Source organism: Geotrypetes seraphini, chromosome 9 (genome assembly GCF_902459505.1).
Source record: "Geotrypetes seraphini chromosome 9, aGeoSer1.1, whole genome shotgun sequence".
NCBI lineage: Eukaryota > Metazoa > Chordata > Amphibia > Gymnophiona > Dermophiidae > Geotrypetes > Geotrypetes seraphini.
The window spans coordinates 120,904,560-120,925,433 of record NC_047092.1 but is presented as its reverse complement, the minus strand read 5'-3'; the positions used below and the strand labels follow the sequence as shown (position 1 = coordinate 120,925,433).

At 43.6% G+C, this 20,874-nt stretch overlaps 1 protein-coding gene across 1 annotated transcript in view; it reads right to left on the bottom strand.

Moving 5' to 3' along the window:
* Window positions 1-20,874, bottom strand: part of PER2 (period circadian regulator 2) — a 223,616-nt gene that overhangs the window by 131,562 nt on the left and 71,180 nt on the right. The window contains 3 exon segments of the mRNA XM_033958942.1: window positions 3,317-3,395; window positions 9,521-9,638; window positions 9,641-9,668. Coding sequence (XP_033814833.1) covers window positions 3,317-3,395; window positions 9,521-9,638; window positions 9,641-9,668 — 225 coding nt within the window.

The following is a 20,874-nucleotide window of genomic DNA, read 5'->3' as shown; positions in this document are numbered from 1 at the left end:
AGATCAGAAAGCAGCATTATCCGTATTAGCCTCAGATGCATCTATCATTATTCGCCCCACTGATAAGGGAGGCGGAGTGGTAGTTATGGTCATGGAGATGTATATTAATAAAGCTTTCCATCAATTATCAGATACAACATACTATGAAGAACTGGATCAGAATCCCACTGAATTCATTAAGATATCATGCATATTATTTTGGAAGCAAAGGAGTCACCAATGACAGTGAATTTAAATTTTTGAATTCCAGTTATCTCTTTGTCCCAAAAGTTCATAAGTCTGTGGAAATTCCTCCAGGTAGGCCAATCGTTTCGGGTATTGGTTCCGTTCTGGCACCTTTATCAGCTTTTATTGATTTACATCTCAAGAATGAAATCCCTAAAATAAGATCATATGTGAAAGATACAACTAGCATGATCAATTTCGCCACAGGGATGTTCCCTCTCATGCCATTATGATAATAATGAGTATCTCACCTTATACACTAATGTGCCACAGGCAGCTGCCATTGATATCATCAGACAAAACCTTGAAAGCATGGAACTGTCAAAGCTCAAGTTGAGTTTTTAATTCCATTGTCTTCCGTGGCCCTGAACATGAATTACTTTCAATTTGGTCAGCAGTTCTACAAGCAAATATAGGACACGGCTATGGGTGCAAAAATGGCACCCTCCATAGCTTGTTTGTATGTATCTGGATTTGGAGAAACATTTTTGTATCCCTCTGAATTTTATGAACATTTGATATTCTGGAAGAAATACATCGACGACATGCTAGCATTATGGGTCAGAACACAAACACAGTTGGAGGAATTTTTTGGATATCTTAATCAGTGTGATGTTAATTTACAATTTTCTTTTGTTCTAAATGACACACAATTGTTATTTCTGGATATTTTAATTCTCTTGAACATGGGAAATTTACAACCAGCATTTTTAGAAAAAGCACTGATAAGAACAATCTACTTTGATACAACAGCTTTCACCCTCGTCACTTAAGAAATAACATTCCCATGGGCCAATTCCTATGACTTAGGAGGCTATGTTCATCTACGGAGGACTTTGTGATTAAGGCTGAAGATATGAAACTTAGATTTTTACAAAGAGGATACCCAAGGGCAGTAATCAATAAGACTTATAAAAGAGCTTTATATGCCAATTCATCTCTGCTATTACAACCCCAGGGCAGAGACGATGCATCAGCATTGGTATGTGTATTGCCCCATTCCAAGCATGCTTTTCAGATTAAAAATATCAAAGCACGGTGGAACATCTTACAATTTCATCTGGAATTTCAGGAGTTTCCTTGTGGTCGACAGGTCGATGAAGCCATCGCCAATGTGCGGCGGCGGCGAAAAGGGTAAATAGGATGCTAGGAATGATTAAGAAGGGGATCACAAACAGATTGGAGAAGGTTATCATGCCGCTGTACTGGGCCATGGTATGCCCTCACCTGGAATACTGTGTCCAGCAATGGTCACCGTACATGAAGAAGGACACAGTACTACTCGAAAGGGTCCAGAGAAGAGCAATTAAAATGATTAAGGGGCTGGAGGAGTTGCCATACAGCGAGAGATTAGAGAAACTGGGCCTCTTCTCCCTTGAAAAGAGAAGACTGAGAGAGGACATGATAGAAACTTTCAAAATACTGAAGGGAATAGACATAGTAGATAAAGAAAGGATGTTCACCCTCTCCAAGGTAGGGAGAACGAGAGGGCACTCTCTAAAGTTAAAAGGGGATAGATTCCGAACAAACGTAAGGAACTTCTTCTTCACCCAGAGAGTGGTAGAAATCTGGAACGCTCTTCCAGATGCTGTTACAGGGGAAAGCACCTTCCAGGGATTCAAGAAAAGGTTAGATAAGTTCCTGCTGAACAGGAACGTACGCAGGTAAGGCTAGACTCAAATAGGGCACTGGTCTTTGACCTAAGGGCCGCTGTGTGAGCAGACTGCTGGGCACAATGGACTACTAGTCTGACCCAGCTGCAGCAATTCTTATGCTCTTATACTTCTACTAAGACAAACCCCCTCTTTTGCTGGCGTGCAACAGAAGTCTTGTGAGCATTGGAGCAGCTGCCGCCGGTGCTGGGGCCTACGCTGTGCGTCAGCAAAGGAGGGAGTAAGTATCTTAATAAAAAATCCAGCCCGTGACTTAGCCTGTGTTTTAACCTCTTATGTGATTTGAGTTTGACACCCCTGGTCTAGGTGAATACCCAGGATTTTAATTGTAGGTGAGACTGGGAAGTTGGTTCCCCTCAGGGTAGGGAATCTATTGTGAGGTTGGTGGATGTGGCTATGAAGAATTTTGGTTTCTCGGTATTTAATTTAAAACTTGGAGTAGTCCATTCAGTTTTCTATGGTGGACAAGACTGAGTCTATTCTTTGTATCTCTGTGTGCATCAGGTAGGTAACGGGGAGGATAATGGTGATTTCACCAGCATAGCTGTAATGGGCAATGTCTAGACTGCTTAGACAGTCTCCTAGGGAGGCTAGGTAGATGTTGAAGAGGAGGGGGGGAATGGGAAACCTTGTGGAAGGCTACAGCTGTAAGCCCATTTGTCAGAAAGTGTGTCTTCGAACTGAACTTGGTAGCTTTGAGATTTCAGGAAGCCTTGGAACCAGCTGAGAACATTTCCTGATATTCCAAAGGAATCTAGGCAGAGCAGTAGCAACTCGTGGTTCACTAGGTCGAAGGCACTGCTGAGGTCCAGTTGAAATATGAGCATGTTTAGTCCCTGCACTGGTTGCCGATGGAGGAACGTGCGAAGTTCAAGCTGGGATGTTTTTGCTTTAAGGTACTATCCGGTTTAGCCCCTAAATATATAACTGACCTCTTCTCCTTCTCAACCAATAAACATAAGAGAAGCGCACACCTGAAGTTCGTCTCCCCACCGGTTAGAGGATGTAAATTTAAAAAACACCATCAACATCTCCTCTCTTATGAAGCGGCATTATGGGGCAAAGACCTGGAAAAACTAATTATGCATGCAAATAACTATGGTGAATTTAGGAAACACCTAAAAACATACCTGTTCCTGAAGTACCTAGGTAGCTGATCAACATAATCTCTCCCATCACAATCTCCCATCTCAATCTCTTCTATAACAATTGATCTCTTAAACTATTAGCCGCTAATCTCCAACTATGTAAGTTCCACTCAATTTGTAGCAGCTTTCTAATCATTGTAAACCGCATAGAACTTCACGGTACTGCGGTATATAAACTGTTATTATTATTATTATATATGAAAGTCATGTGAGAAATACTCACTCCCCAAAATTCCTCCTCCTCTTTCCCTTAAAACAAGAGTCACTTACCTTTCATCTATATCTTGAAACAAACAATTTGGTGTGTGAGTAGTTGTAAAAATTCTCTTATCAGGAGGAATTCTAGGTGCTGGAAGTAAAAGAAAAATTAAGTTATTAGCAATACCTGCACTGATCATCATTTTCTAAACTATGGTTTCATAATTCTCTGTGGATTATAATACTTAAAATGGTCCAACATAACTTGCACTTTCAAACTTTGGTTCAACAAGAGATATCATGATGTATTAAAACAAAAATTGCCCCCCCTCAGGACTGAAACAATAAAAACTCTTCATGAAAAAAACCCAAAACGCTTTTAACTGAACCAATATATAGTAGTAATCTTTTTAATTTTTAGCTTATATACTGCTTTGTTTAATTTGTGTATTTGTTTTTGTCATGACAATGTAGTCTCCATCGAGGACTATACATTTAAGAGCAAATTCTTTAAATGGCATCCTGATTGTAGGTGGCGGTAGGCGTCCTACCGCTGTCTAACCAGCCAATCAGGACACACATTTTTAAAAAAAACATCCCAAGGCAGGCTGCCTAAGGGATCTGGCCAATTGGAGTCTTATGCCACTCCCAGTGCATCTCCTATGGGAGGGGCCTTAGGCATTTGGGCCAATAAGTGCCTTAGGCCCCTCCACGGTGCATCCCAGGATAGACCGGGAAGGGGAAGATCCCTGCCATTCTGTGGAGGCGGGCCTGTTCGCTGGAGGGAGTAAGCATCTCTCCAGTGGCCTGCAAGAAAAAGGTATAGGGGGATCCGGGTGGGCTTGGGGGATATCAGTGGGGGGAATTTTTTTTTTTTTGGGGGGGAGAGCCGGCAGGAGGGAGTTGGCATCCCTCCTGCCGTTGATCTTTGGAGGGTGGCGGAAGGAGGAACTGGGCACTCCTCCTGCCGAGGACATTCGGAGGGGAGGGCTTCGGAGGGTTCTGGCAGGAGGGACTGGGCATGCCTCCAGCTGGGGATTGTTTTAGGGTTTGTGGCAGGTGGGATTGGGCATCCCGCCTGCTGTGGACCGCAGGGGGGAGGGGGGAAATCAGGGGTGGAGGTAGAAGGGAGTGGGCATCCCACCTGCTAAGCAATTTCGCTGGGGGGAGGACTGGTTCCCGTCTGTGGCCGCTAAACTGATTGCCGCAAGGAGATTCCCTTGCAGCAATCAGCTCAGCGGCAATGCAATTCTCTAATCAGCGCCTGTGACCTGGATGCCAGTTAGAGAATTTGGATGGTTATAAGGGGTTAGGCGTCTGTCCGTTAGGACAGACACAATATATGTTGCTTGTGTGCAATTCTCAAAATCCACTTAGTTGACTGCTGAGACTATACAGAATCCAGCTCTTAGTCCAGTAAGTTTCCAGTTTTTTCACATCATAGGAAAAATAGGTTTTGTCAAACTCTGCAAACTACTCGTTGATGGCAAAATACTCATTGATGGCATTGAAGATATAATGGACTGTGGCACCATCTCATGGAAATTTACCTAACTTTTCAAACCACCTTTATATGGTGATATGTTTGTAGCTCCTTACCTGAGCATAAGTGACAACTAGGAAGCTCATTGGTATCCAAGTCTATGGTTCGGAGGCTGCCCATAAAACATGGATGTAGATGTAAAAGAGACCCTTGCTTGACTCTGAGTGAGAAGAGATGGAAAGATCTGTAGGGTTATTGGATCCTTAACATCGAGCTAAAGTAGAAGGCAGAACCACAGTTGTCTGGGCCACAGAAGTGCTATAAGGATCATGGTAGCCGAGTCTTGTTTGAGCTTGACCAGCGCCTTGAGAATGAGAGGAATTGGAGGGAATGCATAAAAGAACTTGTCCTTCCAATCCAAGAGGAAGGCATCTGCCTCCAAATGATGAGGAGAGCATTGCCTGGAACAGAATTGAGGCAGTTTATGATTGCTGGGGGATGCAAATGTGTCTATCTGAGGAGTCCTCCAATGAGAAAATATCTGATGCAAGACCTTGGAGTGGAACATCCACTCGTGCGGTCGAAGATATCTGCTGAGTTTGTCAGCAAGTGTATTTTGTGCTCCTTGAACATAGACAACTTTGAGGTATATGTTTTGAGCAATTGCCCATTTCCAAATCTTGGCTTCTTGGCAGACAGAGAACAGATCCCTCCCTGCTTATTTATGTAACACATTGCAACTTGATTGTCCTTGCGGACCAGGAGGATGCGATTATGTTGAAAAGTCTTCAGAGCATTGCGAATTGTGCTGAGTTCCAAGAGGTTTATGTGGAGCTTCTGTTCTTATGCAGACCAGTGACCTTGTATCCTGTGACCGTCCAGGTGAGCTCTCCAAGCATACATGGACAAGTCTACGATCAGGACTTTCTGATGTGGAGGTGTTTGAAACAGCAGCCCTTTGGAAAGATTTGATGAATTCATCCACCACTGAAGAGATTGACGCAGTGATGATGTGACAGCAATTTTCTGTGAAAAAGCATCTACAGCTTGAGACCTCTGAGACACCAGGGACCACCGAGCTGTTCCGAGATAGTCTCATGAAGGGGTAATGTGGACTATAGACGCCATATAACCTAATAATCTCATCATTTGTCTGGCTGAGATGGATGGAAGATGGTATACTTGACTGCAAAGTTGAATCAGGTTGTCTTATCTTTATTGAGGTAGGAACACCCTGAGCTGAATGGTATCAAGCAGGACTCCAATGAACTGTAGAGTTTGAGAGGGGTGAAGGTGAGATTTTGGAAAGTTGACTTCAAACCCTAAGTGCTGAAGGAACACGATTGCTGACTGTGTCCAAGACTGAGCTGCTCCTCTTTCCTCCTAAACCCTCTGATCCTCCACCTCCTTTCTCCATCTCGGTAAATAATTCTGTCATTGTTCCAGGCTCCTCTGCTCGCAACCTTGGAGTGGTCTTCAATTCTGACCTCTCATTTTCTACGCATATCCAACAAGCTGCTAAGACCTGTCACTTCTATCTTTTCACTATCACCAAAATTCGCCCCTTCCTCTCTGAGCACACTACCCGAACCCTTGTCCAAGCTCTCATAACCTCACGCTTAGACTACTGCAATCTATTCCTAATTGGTATCCCGCAGTGTTGCCTCTCCCCCTTACAATCTGTGCAAAACTCTGTTGCATGACTCATCTTCTACCAACCTCGCTACACTCATGTCACCCCTCTCAAGTCACTTCACTGGCTCCCTGCCATCATATACAGTTTAAGATCTTATTGCTGACCTACAAGTGTGTTCATTCTGCTGCCCCTCAATATCTCTCCTCACTTCTCTCCTTATACACCTCCCAGAGAACTCCGTTCCTCAGATAAGTCAATCTTAGTGTTACCCTTCACCTCCATTGCCAATTCCAGACTTTGTTCCTTTCATCTAACTGACCCCTATGCCTGGAATAAATTACCCGAGTTTGTCTGTCAAGCCCCTTCCCTTGTTTAAAAGCAGACTGAAAACCCACCTTTTTGATATAGCTTTTAATCTTTAACCTTACTCCTCTGCCCTCCAACCCAGCCAATTGACCGTTTCCCTTGACTGAACCCATGACATCCTGTTTGTCTGTCTTGCTTGTTTAGATTGTAAGCTCTTTCAAGCAGGGACTGTTTTCTTATTCTTTGTATTGGGAAAGATTCCGGAGGACTGGAAGGTGGCAAATGTTACACCGATCTTCACAAAAGGTTCAAGGGGAGACCCAGGAAACTACAGACTGGTGAGTCTGACCTTGGTACCGGGAAAGATGGTAGAGGCACTGATAAAGAACCGCATCATTGATCACCTTGACGGACACGGGCTGATGAGGTTTCAGCAAAGGCAGATCTTGTTTGACAAACTTGCTGCACTTCTTCAAGGGAGTAAACAGGTAGATAGACAAGGGCGACCCGATCAACATTGTATATCTGGACTTTCAGAAGACGTTCAACAAGGTTCGGCATGAACGACTACTTCGGAAAATTGTGAGCCATGGAATCAAGGGTGAAATACTCATGTGGATTAAAAACTGGCTGGAGCAAAGGATGAAGAGAGTGGGGGTAAATGGACAATACTCAGACTGGAAGAGTGTCACCAGTTTCATCTTACCTGGTGTCACACCCGCGCTCTGAAGTGGCGCTGCGAGCCCCGGGATCGTGACACAGTTCTCTGGCCTGACGTGTCCCTTACTACCAAGGGACCCTTCAGGACTTTGCCTAGCTTCTTATCATCCTAATAAGGGCATGCAAGGGAAGAGTCCAAGTCAGAATGCATTAAATCAAGGTTTTATTATGGTCACTGGTTTCAGCAAGTAAAAGAACAGGCTTCAGCTCAGCAGTTTCAAAACAAATAATTCCTTCAACTTTGGCAAACATAAGTCACTCAATCAGAGGCAAAAAAATCCCCTAATCCAGTGTCCAGGTTTTGGTCAGTACAGCCCTAGCATTCAGTCCCCTGTCTCTGGATTTTTTCAGCTCTTTGCTACACAGTCCTCTTCACCAGAGCAGGTAATTGAAACACATCATTTATGGAACATTTACTAAGCTGCTTATGCTCCAGCAGCTGTGCTAGTTCAGGGGCATGTAAAGCCCAGAAAAGAAAAACAAACTCCAAACAAAATTGAGCTACAAAACAGGCAAGCATGTACCCTGGCTTAACTCCAGCTCAATGTTTCCCCAAACGTACTTTTGTTCTGGAGATAGACATAACCCTCACCTGCACAGGTTTTACAAGGCACCATTAGCACAACCAAGTCGGTAGAGAAGTTTTCTGTGGAGATAGAATTGGCTCTGGGAACGTGTAGGGCTCGCAGCCCGTTTCCCTGCTGAGACGTTGCTATGATTAATTATGCACAGCTGTGGGGGAGGAACGGACTTGGCTCAGCCTAGCAGCTGCCAGGAAAATACTTCTAATCCAAACCTTTGTTAGCCTTAAAATAAAGCTCTCAGGCACAAACTTAAAGTTCCCAATAAACTGAGAGACATACAAACTTTGTCTTCTGTGGAGGCTCAGAGGTTGTGGGCAAAGGTACTGCACATACCTTTCACTGCATTTCAATATCCATGGGCAAACTCTCCGGTCCTACCAGATTCTCTTGTGTATCCATAGCTTCCCCTGGGGTTCCTTCCTAGCTCTCAGAGGCAGAAGCAAGCTCCTCTGCGTCCACCATCTGCCAGTCTGTGTCTCCAGCCTCCTCCTGGTGAAGAGAGAGTGGCTGGCTCTCTCCAGGCTTACTTTCTTCCATTTGCCTCCACTCTGCTTGCCCCCCTAGTGTTCTGCACTGCCTCATTTTAAGCTGTGGAGAGACCCTCCCACTCAGCCTAGGTGAGGGAAGGGCCTTCCACACACAGGCTTGTTCCATCCGGCTAAGTGCAGGTTCCTTTCCAGCCTTGACTCTTGCATGGATAGGCTGCTGGAAAAGCAGTAATCTTCTAGCAGGCTTAGGGACAGGTTTAAACTGTGCGCAGGTTTCTTGCTTCAACTTTTCCTGCCCTGCCTCTTCTGACTTCCCTTCAGTGCCTAAACAGTAGTCAGCTAACTCTGTGGTGTGTGATTCTACTTGGTCAGCTCTCTTGCATAGAGGTATAGTGTATTTCTTCCCTATCCCTGTGGCAAAACCCGGACCGGATTGGGTTTGTCATAGACAAAACCCGAAACAGACTCGGGTTTGTCACATTGGATGCTGGTAAGAACAGAAAGGCTAGCAACACAACAAAAGTGAAGAAGTGACATTTGACAAAGCCCTGAAGAAACGGCTACATGCCGTGAAATGTTGACTAATACGTTGTTTCATCTTCACAGTTTAAAATGCAGCTAATGATCTTAGTCCTGCATAAATAGAGTAGTGGTAATAGCACACTCCTTCTGGAAGTTTTTTGCCGATGATGTGGGTGGAGTAGATTTGAGCAGTTCTTGCTCTACCGTGATAATACCTGAGGCTTTTTCTTCCGTTGGAGATAGTGCTCATAGTTTAAATAAGTGGAGCAGTCTTATTTATTGTTATTTATTTCCCACTTCCACCTTTTTCAAGTAGACTAGGATAAAAGATGTCATTAGTAATAAGATCTCTTTGCATAAAATTGGACCCATAGTACATAATGTGCATTAATACTTGCTGACGAATAGTAATACTGTGGCGCTTTTTAGTCAGCTTTATGTCACTTCAGTTATATAACATGCTGCCTCAAGCAGTAACAAGGTATTTGTCTAGGTATATGCAAGTTTATGATCACAACAAAATACTATAACTTTTACCTTCATAACCAGAATGTACTCTTTCCGCAAACAATATACAGCAAAGTTGATCATCTGCACTCTTGATTTCTTGAAGTTTTGTAAGGTAAGGAGTCATACGGAATGGATGGTAGAATAGAATATCTTATTTTCATGTTCTCTGCCTCCACTACAGAATTAAACAAAAAAGTCTCAACCTTCATAATCCATACAAAGCTTAATTACAGGAGAAAACACCTGACCATATAAAATCAAAAGGAAAGAACTTGCACATTCCTCTAGAGGTCAAGGTCTGGCCTGGCCCTCCAATTCTAGACAAATAATGTGTGCAATTGGGGCAAAGAACTCCTGATTCTCAGAGTACAGGTCAGATCTCTGGAGGCTAGAGTAGCAGACTTAGAGGAGCCTGGGCAGACAGAGAAGTGATATAGAAGAGCCCTTAAGCAACATGTCAGAGAATTTTCCACCTCCAGTCTGGCAAAGGTTGGAGGGAATAGTTGGCACTCAGAAAATAAAAAGATTTGCTCTGAGCAATAAAAGATGTTCTCAAGAGATGCAGAGTGGAAATGAGCTACCATGACAACCACAGCATAGATACTGTGGGTTGTTAAATGGCCCTGCAGCATCAGCCCAGCCTAGAGCATACACAAAGGAGATACAATCAACAAGCTAAGTAGAGATGATTCTCTTGGTAACAGGAATCCAAATCTGTAAAGATCAAAAGCCACAAAGAGTTGAGATGATCCTCTATGAGGTTTTGTCTGGTCCAGGTAGTATGCCAGAACACGTTTGCATTTCAAGGTGTGAAGAGCTCCTTCTCCAGGACGTTTCTGGAAGGAAAACAGTCAGTACTATGGACTGGTTAAGGTGCAATTCCGAGACAACTTTGGGTAAGAATTCTGGATGAGTTTGGAGCAGTACTCTGACATGGTAAAATCTTGTGAGGGGAGGATCAGACACAAGTGCTTGAAGTTCACTGAGATGGCATGCAGATGTGAGGGCAATGAGGAAACTTTCCAAGTAAGAAGTTTGCGAGAGCAAGTTGTGAGGGAGACTTCATAAGAGCAGACAGTACAACATTAAGATCCCAAGCAACAGGCAGAGGCTTAGTGTAGTAAAGTCCTTTTGTGAATCTGGAAACCAAAGGATGAACAGATAGGAGTTTCTTATCCAAGGGAGAATCAAACACACTGATAGCAGTGAGATGTACTCGAACCAAATTGGTTTTGAGACCAGAGTCTGAAAGGAGAAGAAGGTAATTGAGGGTGAATGGAAGTGGATGTGACTGGATCAAGAGAATGTATTATACACTAGGAAAAAAATATTGTCCACTTGATAACAATGCAGAGTGGAAGGTTTCCTAGACACTTCAATAACCAAAGCGACTGCAGTTGAGAGGCAAAAGGCATTTACTCACTTGGTAAAAGAAACCACACTATTGATGCTAACGATCAAGGGTTGGGATGAAGGAGGGATCCATTGTTCTGGGTCAGGAGTGTCAAGAACAGCTGGGGTTTGCATGGTTTGTTGGACGAGAGTTCTAGAAGAAGTGGGAACCACAGGTGACATGATCAGTGAGGCACTATGAAGATTGTGGTGCCCTGATACTGGCAAAGTTTGAGTAGAGTTTTCCAGATGAGAGGTATCAAGGGAGTGCATAGAGGAATTTGTCCCCCCCCTCCATGAATGAGAAAGGCATCAAATGTCATACAATTGGGGGCATAGAGTCTGGAGAAGAATAGTGGAAGTTTGTTATTGTAGGGAGAAGTGAAGAGATCTATGTCCAGTGTTCCCCAGTTGGAGAAAATCCACCGTAAGACAGTTGTGCTGAGAGACCATTTGTGAAGTTAATGAAGTCTGCTCAGTTTGTCTAATAATACATTTAGCTTCCCTGCTAGGTAAACTGCTCTGAGAAGTATGTTGCGACAGTTGCCTGAGTCCAAATCTGGATTTCTTCCATGCAAAGAGGGTGAGAGCTTATGCCTCCTTGTTTGTTCAGACAGAACATGAGAAATTCATTGTCTGTGCAAACAAGGATTACTTGATAGAGAAGTTGGTCTTGGAATGTTTTGAGAGCATTGCCTACCAATCATAGTTCTAGGAGATTGATATGGAGGGTTTGTTCTTGGTGAGAACATACTCCTTGAGTGTGGAGGCCATCTAGATGAGCATCCCATCCTAACATCAAAGCATCTGTGGTTAGAACTTTTTTGTGGTGGGGGGTTGAAAGGGAAGACATCGAATAAGGTTGTGAGACTCCATTCACCACTGGAGGGAGTGACGAAGGTCTGAGGTGACTTGGATTGGAGCAGACAGATGTCCCATGGCTTGAGACCATTAGGTCGAGATGGTTCATTATGGGATTTTGAGGTAAAGACATACAAAGGGAGTGATGTGTACTGTAGATGCCATGTGCCCCTGAATACATAGCATCTGATATGCAGTTATGTGTGGAAGGGTAGAGACTGTTTGACACAGGTGATATTATATTTTCAAATCTCTGCTGTAGTAGAAAAGCTCGACTCTAACTAGTGTCTAAGAGAGTTCCTATGACATTTAGATAGCTGGCGGAAAACCCTAGCAGCTCCTGTAGACGAACTGTTGTGTTCACAGCATGCTGAGCTATTTTCAATGATGAAGCCTTGATCAACCAGTCATCCAAGTAGGGAAACACATGAAATCTCCATGTGTAAAGGGCTGCTGCCACTACTACTAGGTATTTCATGAAGACACAAGGGGCTAAAGTTAGTCCATAGAACAAGACTTTGTATTGGAAGTGTTGAGATCCAATGAAAAAGCAAAAATTTGTACTTTCTGTGAACATGTAGGATGGATATGTGAATACAGGCCTCTTTCAGGAGAGACAGATGTGTTCCCAGAGAAAGCATGTGAAACTTCTCCTTCGGCATGTATTTGTTTAGGCCAGGGGTGTCAAAGTCCCTCCTCGAGGGTCGCAATCCAATCAGGTTTTCAGGATTTCCCCAATGACTATGCATGAGATCTATTAGCATACAATGAAAGCAGTGCATGCAAATAGAGCTCAGGCATATTAATTGGGAAAATCCTGAAAACCCAACTGGAGGAGGGATTTTGACACCCCTGGTTTAGGTCCTGGAGGTTTAGAATAGGACGAAGACTTCCTGTCTTTTTTGGTATTAGACAATTCTTTGAATAGAACCCCTAGCCTCTCTCCTCCAGAGGAAAAGGTTCTATTGCATTTAGCTGGAGAATCCTAGACATGTTTGAATTTTGTACATTGTGTCTATTTTTCTAGGAGCTAGTTCAGGGGTCTCAAAGTCCCTCCTTGAGGGCTGCAATCCAGTCGGGTTTTCAGGATTTCCCCAATGAATATGCATAAGATCTATGTGCATGCACTGCTTTCAATGCATATTCATTGGGGAAATCCTGAAAACCCGACTGGATTGCGGCCCTCAAGACTTTGAGATCCCTGAGCTAGTTGAACTGATAAAGGAGTATCCCAATTTTTATACAAAGCGTCTTTCATAGCTTTGTTTAAGGGAACCTTGATGCATTCATTTGGTGTTGTTTCAAAATCAAGGAGTTCAAAAAGTTCAGAATGAGGTTCCTCCTCCATCTCCATCTTGATGGGCAGAGCTTGTTTCATCTGCCTTATAAAGCCAGTGAAAAGTATACTGTAGGATTCTTCTGATGAGTATTCTGGAAGGTCTTCATCTGAATGATTGAACACATTTGAGTCAGACTCCTCAAAACTGTCCCTATTTGGGGAATCGGTGAGTGCACATTAAGGGGAGCATCAACTGTGCTCTGAGGTGTGCTGAGCTACAGGATGATGCTCCAAGGCATGAGGTAATTCCTCCAATGATGATGATGCACATGTCAAATGGGTCCACATTGAGTAGGAGTGTGTGACCTTGTTCTTGATCAATGCTCTGATATATTCTCAAAAGATATACAGGGGTGACTAATTCAAACCGTTGGTATTATAGAGTGACCGAAGAGGTCAATGAAACAAAATAAAGTCACTACTGAATCATCAAACAATATACTTTGTGCATTCAAAAAGCTTGTTTTGTACTTAGAACTCTGCTCAGAGACATGAAGGCTGATTACTCCGCCTCACCTACCAATCATTGCAGTGTTCAAAAAAGATTTTTTGTGAAATTTTCAATAAATAAAGTGCTAGCCTTGACAGCTATGCTAACACTATAAATGCTTCCATAAGTTTTTGTGTTTGTAAAATATAACTTAACTTGAATAGTGACTGGTTCCGACGTGCCACGTTTCGTTGCTGCGTCAGGGAACCGACAATACAGCTAGATTTAAAGCTGGAGGTGAAGTCACATGAGATTGAAAAGCTGGTTCACTCAACAATACGTTTCTTCTTAAATGTCTCGAACCATTTAAGAAGAAACGTATTGTTGAGTGAACCAGCTTTTCAATCTCATGTGACTTCACCTCCAGCTTTAAATCTAGCTGTATTGTCGGTTCCCTGACGCAGCAACGAAACGTGGCACGTCGGAACCAGTCACTATTCAAGTTAAGTTATATTTTACAAACACAAAAACTTATGAAAGCATTTACAGTGTTAGCATAGCTGTCAAGGCTAGCACTTTATTTATTGAAAATTTCACAAAAAATCTTTTTTGAACACTGCAATGATTGGTAGCTGAGGCGGAGTAATCAGCCTTCATGTCTCTGAGCAGAGTTCTAAGTACAAAACAAGCTTTTTGAATGCACAAAGTATATTGTTTGATGATTCAGTAGTGACTTTATTCAGATATATTCTCAGGCATGGAAGCCTTTAATGCCTGTGAAGACTGCAATTGCAGTAGCTCCAAAAATTCCTGCAGAAGCATAGCTCAGATTTCCTTCAGGAGAGTTGGTGCCAGTAGTGATTATCCAAAAAGATAATTCTGAATAAATGAAAATATGCTTAATAAAGCTTTTAACCATTCACAATTTCCAAAGCATATTTACAGTGGACATTAGTAACTGTATATTTACACACATATTTATGAAGTGGATAGAAGGAGGTTTTTCAGCCAATGAGGTATTTTCCTCTTTCAGCCTGTTTTATATGAGAGTATCGGACAGTAGAAGAATGTCTGAGGCTTTTTCTCCTCTATTAGAAACTGTTAAATTTCAATGTCTTTTATTTATTATTGGAGAGTATTTTGTGTGTGAGTATGGATGAGCAGGATCCCAGGTGATAGGTCCTCTCAGGAGAGAAATCATAAGGGTTTCAATGTAGATCTCTGAAATCTTCTAGAAAAGTGAGTGTTCTGAGAGAAGAGATGAAACCAATCCAGGGCACGCAGTGGCTTCCTCCGTGTCTGTCTCAATAACAGACTATGGACTTTCCTCCAGGAAATTGACCAAACCTTTCTTAAAACAAGCTATGTTAACCACTCTTACTACAACCTCTGACAATGCATTCCAGAGCTTAACTATTCTCTGAGTGAAAAAATATTTCTTCCCATTGATTTTAAAAGTATTTCCCTGTAACTTTATCAATTGTCCCCTAGTGTTTGTAATTTTTGATGGAGTAAAAAAATTGATTCACTGGAACCCATTCTACAGCACTCAGGATTTTATAGACTTCAATCATATCTTCCCTCAGTCGTCTCTTTTTCAATCTGAGGAGCCCTAACCTTTTTAGTCTTTTCTCATATGAGAGGAGTTACATCCCCTTTATCATCTTGGTCACTTTTCTTTGAACCTTTTTTAAATCCAATATATCTTTCTTGAGATAAGGTGACCAGAATTGAACGCAGTACTCAAGGCGAGGTCACACCATGGAGAGATAGAGGCATTAGAACATTCTTACTCTTGTTAACCATCCCTTTTTTCAATAATTCCTAGCATCTTGTTTGCTTTTTTTGGCCACTGCTGCTGCACATTGGATGGAAGGTTTCATCCTATTGTCTACAACACCCAGATCTTTTTCTTGGGCACTAACCCCCAAGATGAACCCTAGCACCTGGTAAATATGATTTGGGCTATTCTTCCTAATGTGCATCACTTTGCATTTATCCACATTAAATTTCATCTGCCATTTGAATACCCAGTCTTTCAATTTCATAAGGTCTGACTGCATTTTTCCACAATCTGCATACGTTTTAATAACTTTGAACAGTTTAGTGTCATCTGCAAATTTAATTGCCTCACTCATCATTCTAATTTCCAGATCATTAATAAATAAGTTAAATAGCACTGGTCCCAGTACAGATCACTGCAGCACTCCATTTACCCTCCTCCATTGAGAAAAATGGCCATTTAACACTACCTTCTGTTTTCTATCTGATAACCAATTCCTGCAACTCAAAACCCAATACTGACAGATTTGGATCTGAGCCAAAGTAATCAAAAATGGAGTCAAGGTTAGTGCTTTTCATTGGAAGCGAGACCTTTTTAGCTTTCTTTCTGACACAAAGATATTGAACTGAAACCATAGAATCCTACACCAGTAAAGGAGACCAAGAGAATGTCTGTGCAGGCTCTACACAAGAAGAATATCTGTATGGGATGATGTGTGGCATAATCTGATTGGCTGTATTAAGTCATAAGGTCCTGCAAAGGACAGTGCAGGAATTTTGAATATGCTATGATACTAAATGTTATCCCAGAACAAGCAGGCAGCCTATACTCACATATGGGTGACGTCACTGACGGAGCCTCGATGCGGAAGCCTCGCAAGCAGACTTGCTTGAAGAAACTAGAAGTTTCGAGTCAGCCGCACCACGCATGCGTGAGTGCTTTCCCAACCAGCACAGGGCACGTCTCCTCAGTTCTCAGTTTTCTGCGGAGCCGAGAAGTCCGTCTTTGACTCTCTGTGTTTAACTTACTTACTTCGTGCCTTCTCTCACCGTGGTTTGTGTTATTTTTTTTCACGAATCGCTGTACTTACTTTATTTATTTTATTTCTAGTTTAAAAAAAAAGCCCAAAACAATTTTTATTTCTTCCTTTCAGCTGCTGGGGCAGGCCGCTTGGCTGGGCCAAGCGGCCTGCCCCAGCAGCTGAAAGGAAGAAATAAAAATTGTTTTGGGCTTTTTTTTTAAACTAGAAATAAAATAAATAAAGTAAGTACAGCGATTCGTGAAAAAAAATAACACAAACCACGGTGAGAGAAGGCCTTGCAGCGGCTGTTTTTCCTTCTATATTCTGGCCAGCGACAGGCTTCAAGAAGTGTAGCCAGTGTCAGCGTGCGATTTCTCTCACAGACCCACACAGCAGGTGCCTCAAGTGCCTTCGGCCACAACATCATCCAAAGTCGTGCGAGTGCTGTGCTACTCTTCAACCTCGAGCCCTTAAACGTCGTCTACTTTCAGTGGAGAAGCTCTTCCAGGTGAATTTGACCATTTCCTTGACTCCAAAGCCGACCTTGGTCTCGCCTTCGAACGATGGCCCTCCTGCCTCCACTGCTTCGACCTCGAGCCTCATCAGACCTTCCTTGTTTGCAGCGGCTCTTTCCTCGATGACGTCTGCTGTATCTTCCCCTGTATCCTCAGGTCAGATGGCTCAGCAGACAGTTCCACCGGTGGTGCTTAAGGTGCCTAAGACTTCTAAGTCGAAGCACATTTCCACTGCCTCGGTGGAACCTCCAGCCAAGGCAGGTGGTCCGGTTTCAGACACGGAGCCATCCTTGTCGGCTTCTTTCCAGACCATGTTAGAGCAGCAATTTGTTCAATTCCTCACCAAAATGGGACCGAAGCTAGCTACTCTAATCCAGCCTGTGTATTCTGCAGACTCCCGCGAGGTCGAGCTTCTTCCTATGCCTCAGTCTGAGTCTACACACTCTATGCACGGAGCAGGGTCTCTGCGAGTGTCTGGTCTGGCATCTAAGTACGTGAAGCAAGGATCAGATTCTTTGCCAGTGCCTCGGCAGGAATCCTCACACTCCATACAAGGAACAGAGTCTTTGGGAGTGCATTGAGGTTCCTCCATCAAGCCTTTGGAGCTTTGATCCACAGCCTCCAGTCCTATCCATTCTTTGGTGGCATTGGCTGCTTCTCTCTCCGGGGCGAAGTCTCCTCGATCTTCGAGATCTGCTTTCAAGCACCGTTCCCACCGACGATCGAGACCTTCATCAAGGCATCCTTCCAGGCATAGTTCTTCTTCTAAAGAGCGTCCTTCTTCAACTAAGCCTCGCTCTACACCTACTTTTACTAGATCGCCGACTCATCGATCGAGGTCTCCACTTCCACACCTCGAAGACTCAGCGGTTTTGATTGCCTCATCCAAGTCTCCCAATTCTTTTGATGCCTTTTTTCCAGCCGAAGCTTCATCTTCGACCCAGGCCGCCTCGACGACCTTGAGTACTTCTCGAGGCAAGGCATTACCGGATCAGCTATCTTTCTCCTCTTTTCTTCGTCAGATGGCTGTTGACTTGGACCTTCAATTGGATGCTGGTTCCAAATACTCTTAAGCTTCCTCTTCACAAGCTTTTGTCTCAAACTTTTACCAGATGCCTGGAGACTCCTTATGCAATTCCAGCTGTTCCAGGCAAATTAGACTCGAGATATAAAACGCTCCATTGTAAAGGATTTGAGAATTCACAGTTATCTCACCAATCCCTACTTGTGGAGTCTTCCTTGAAAAGATCCCATTCTTCCAAGGTTTATGCTACCGTTCCTCCTAGAAGAGAAGGGAAAACTATGGACAAATTTGGACGTCGCATCTATGAAAATGCCATGATGTCCTCTAAAGTCCTCAATTACAATTTTCGTTTTGTCACTTATTTTGAGTTCCTCATTGCTCTTTTGCCTACATTTCTAAGTTATTTAGATACTCAAAAGCACTTTGAATTTCAAGAAGTCATCGCTTCTCTATCACAACTCAGATTACATCTTCTTCAGTCTTATGATGCCTTTGAGCTGTCTGTCCGGGCGGCTGCTTGTTCTGTAGCAATGTGTAGCCTTGCCTGGCTTCGTACCATTGACATGGATCCTAATCTTCAGGACCGCTTGGCTAATATTCCTTGTGCAGGCAGCCACCAAGAAATTGTCTGAGCATGAAAAATCCTTTGCTTCTATTGTCAGACCTAACCAAAGCCAGCTCCTGCCAAGCCTACATGCCCTCCTCTCATTTACCAGAGGCGTTTTGCTCAGAGGACGGCTCTTTACACTCGCCCTCCTCCTAAGAAACAGCAGAATCAGAAGCAACAGAAATTTCAACCTTCTTCTACACCTAAGGCTACGCAGCCTTTTTGACTGTTTAAAACCTCTCTGAATTATCTTCCTCCTATTGGAGGTCGTCTCTATCATTTTTACCACCGATGGGAGACAATAACATCCGACCTCTGGGTGCTGTCAATCATCAGGGAAGGATACTCTCTTCATTTCACTCAGGTTTCACCAGAGCTCCCTCCAAGAGAGTATCCTTCTAGTCCATCCCAAACCGCCCTTCTTCTTCAGGAAGCTCAAGCTCTGCTTCGTCTCCATGCTATCGAATCAGTTCCTTTGGAACAGCAGAACATGTTTTACTCCCGTTATTTCCTTGTTCCGAAGAAGATGGGCAATCTGCAACCCACTCTGGATCTCAGGGCTCTCAACAAATTTTTAGTCAAAGAAAAATTTCGCATGTTATCCCTGGCATCCCTTTATCCCCTCCTAGATCAGAACGACTGGTTATGCTCTCTGGATCTCAAGGAGACTTATATTCATATTCCCATTCATCCGGCCTCCCGCCAATATTTCAGATTTCGGGTGGGGAATGTGCATTATCAATACAGAGTGCTGCCCTTTTGCCTGGCTTCATCTCCCAGAGTGTTCACCAAGTGCCTGGTAGTGGTAGCAGCAGCTCTCGAAACCATGGTCTTCAGGTATTCCTCTACCTGGATGACTGTCTCAAAGATTCAACATCTCAAGGGGTTATTGTAGCGACCCAACGGACTACATGGTTCCTACAGAGTTTGAGATTCGAAATCAACTTTCCCAAATCCCAACTTCAGCCCTCTCAGAATCTATAGTTCATTGGAGCTGTTCTGGACACTATCCACTCAGAGCATTCCTTCCACAACAACGTCTGGAAGCTCTCCTTCAACTCTGTCATACAGTGTCTTCCCGCTCCTCCATATCAGCGAGACACATGATGATACTCCTGGGTCACATGGCCTCCACAGTACACGTGACTCATTTTGCCAGACTTCACCTCAGAATTACTCAGTGGACTCTGGTATCTCAGTGGACGCAGGTTTGCGACCCACTTTCTCGACACATAACAGTCACTCTTTCATTGAAGCAGTCTCTCCGTTGGTGGATGCTCTCTTCCAATCTCTCCAGAGGCTTGCTTTTTCAAATGCCCCCCCATCAGAAAAGACCTCACGACAGATTCTTCAACCTACGCTTGGGGCGCTCATCTCGATGGTCTCCGTACACAAGGCCATTGGACCAGTACGGATCATCAATGTCATATCAATCTGTTGGAACTCAGAGCGATTTTCAAGCCTCTCAACGCCTTTCAACATCTTCTTCATGACCAGGTAGTCCTCATTCGGACGGACAACCAAGTCACCATGTATTATATCAACAAACAGGGAGGGACGGGATCTTCCTCCCTTTGTCAAGAAGCTCTGAAGGTTTGGGACTAGGCAATCCGCCACAACACCTTCCTCAAAGCTGTCTATATCCAAGGGGCGAAAAATTGCTTGGCGGACAACTTGAATCGTCTTCTGCACCCTCATGAATTGACATGCCATTCCTCGCCTCTTCATCACAATTTTTTTCACAGTGGGAACGCCTCAGATAGATCTCTTTGCAGCTCCCCACAACTACAAACTGCCTCAGTTCTGCTCCAGGATATATTAAACTCATCGCCTCGAGGCAGATGCTTTTCTTCTGGAATGGACGATTCTCTTCCTATACGCATTCCCTCCATTCCCTCTCATTCTCAAGACTCTGGTAAAGTTGAAGAACGATCATGCCACCATGATTCTGATTGCTCCTCAGTGGCCGAGACAACCTTGGTACTCCCTTCTACTTCAACTCAGCAGCAGGGAGCCATACCTTCTACCAGTTTTTCCATCTCTGCTTACACAGAGTCAGGGATCTCTGCTTCATCCCAAAATGCAGTCTCTACACCTGACAGCTTGGTACCTCTCAACATGACTCCTCTTCAGTTTTCTGAACCTGTCAGAGACATTTTAGAGGCTTCTAGGAAGCCTATCACTAGACAATGCTATCATCAAAAATGGACTAGATTTTCTATGTGGTGTTTTTCTCATGATAAGGAGCCTCAACATTCCTCCTTATCTTCTGTTTTGGATTACCTTTTGTACTTAGCCACTTCTGGTCTCAAGTCTACATCGATCCGAGTCCATCTCAGTGCAATTGCGGCTTTCCATCAGCCTATTGAAGGGAAACGCCTCTCTGCTCATCCAGTGGTTTCCAGATTC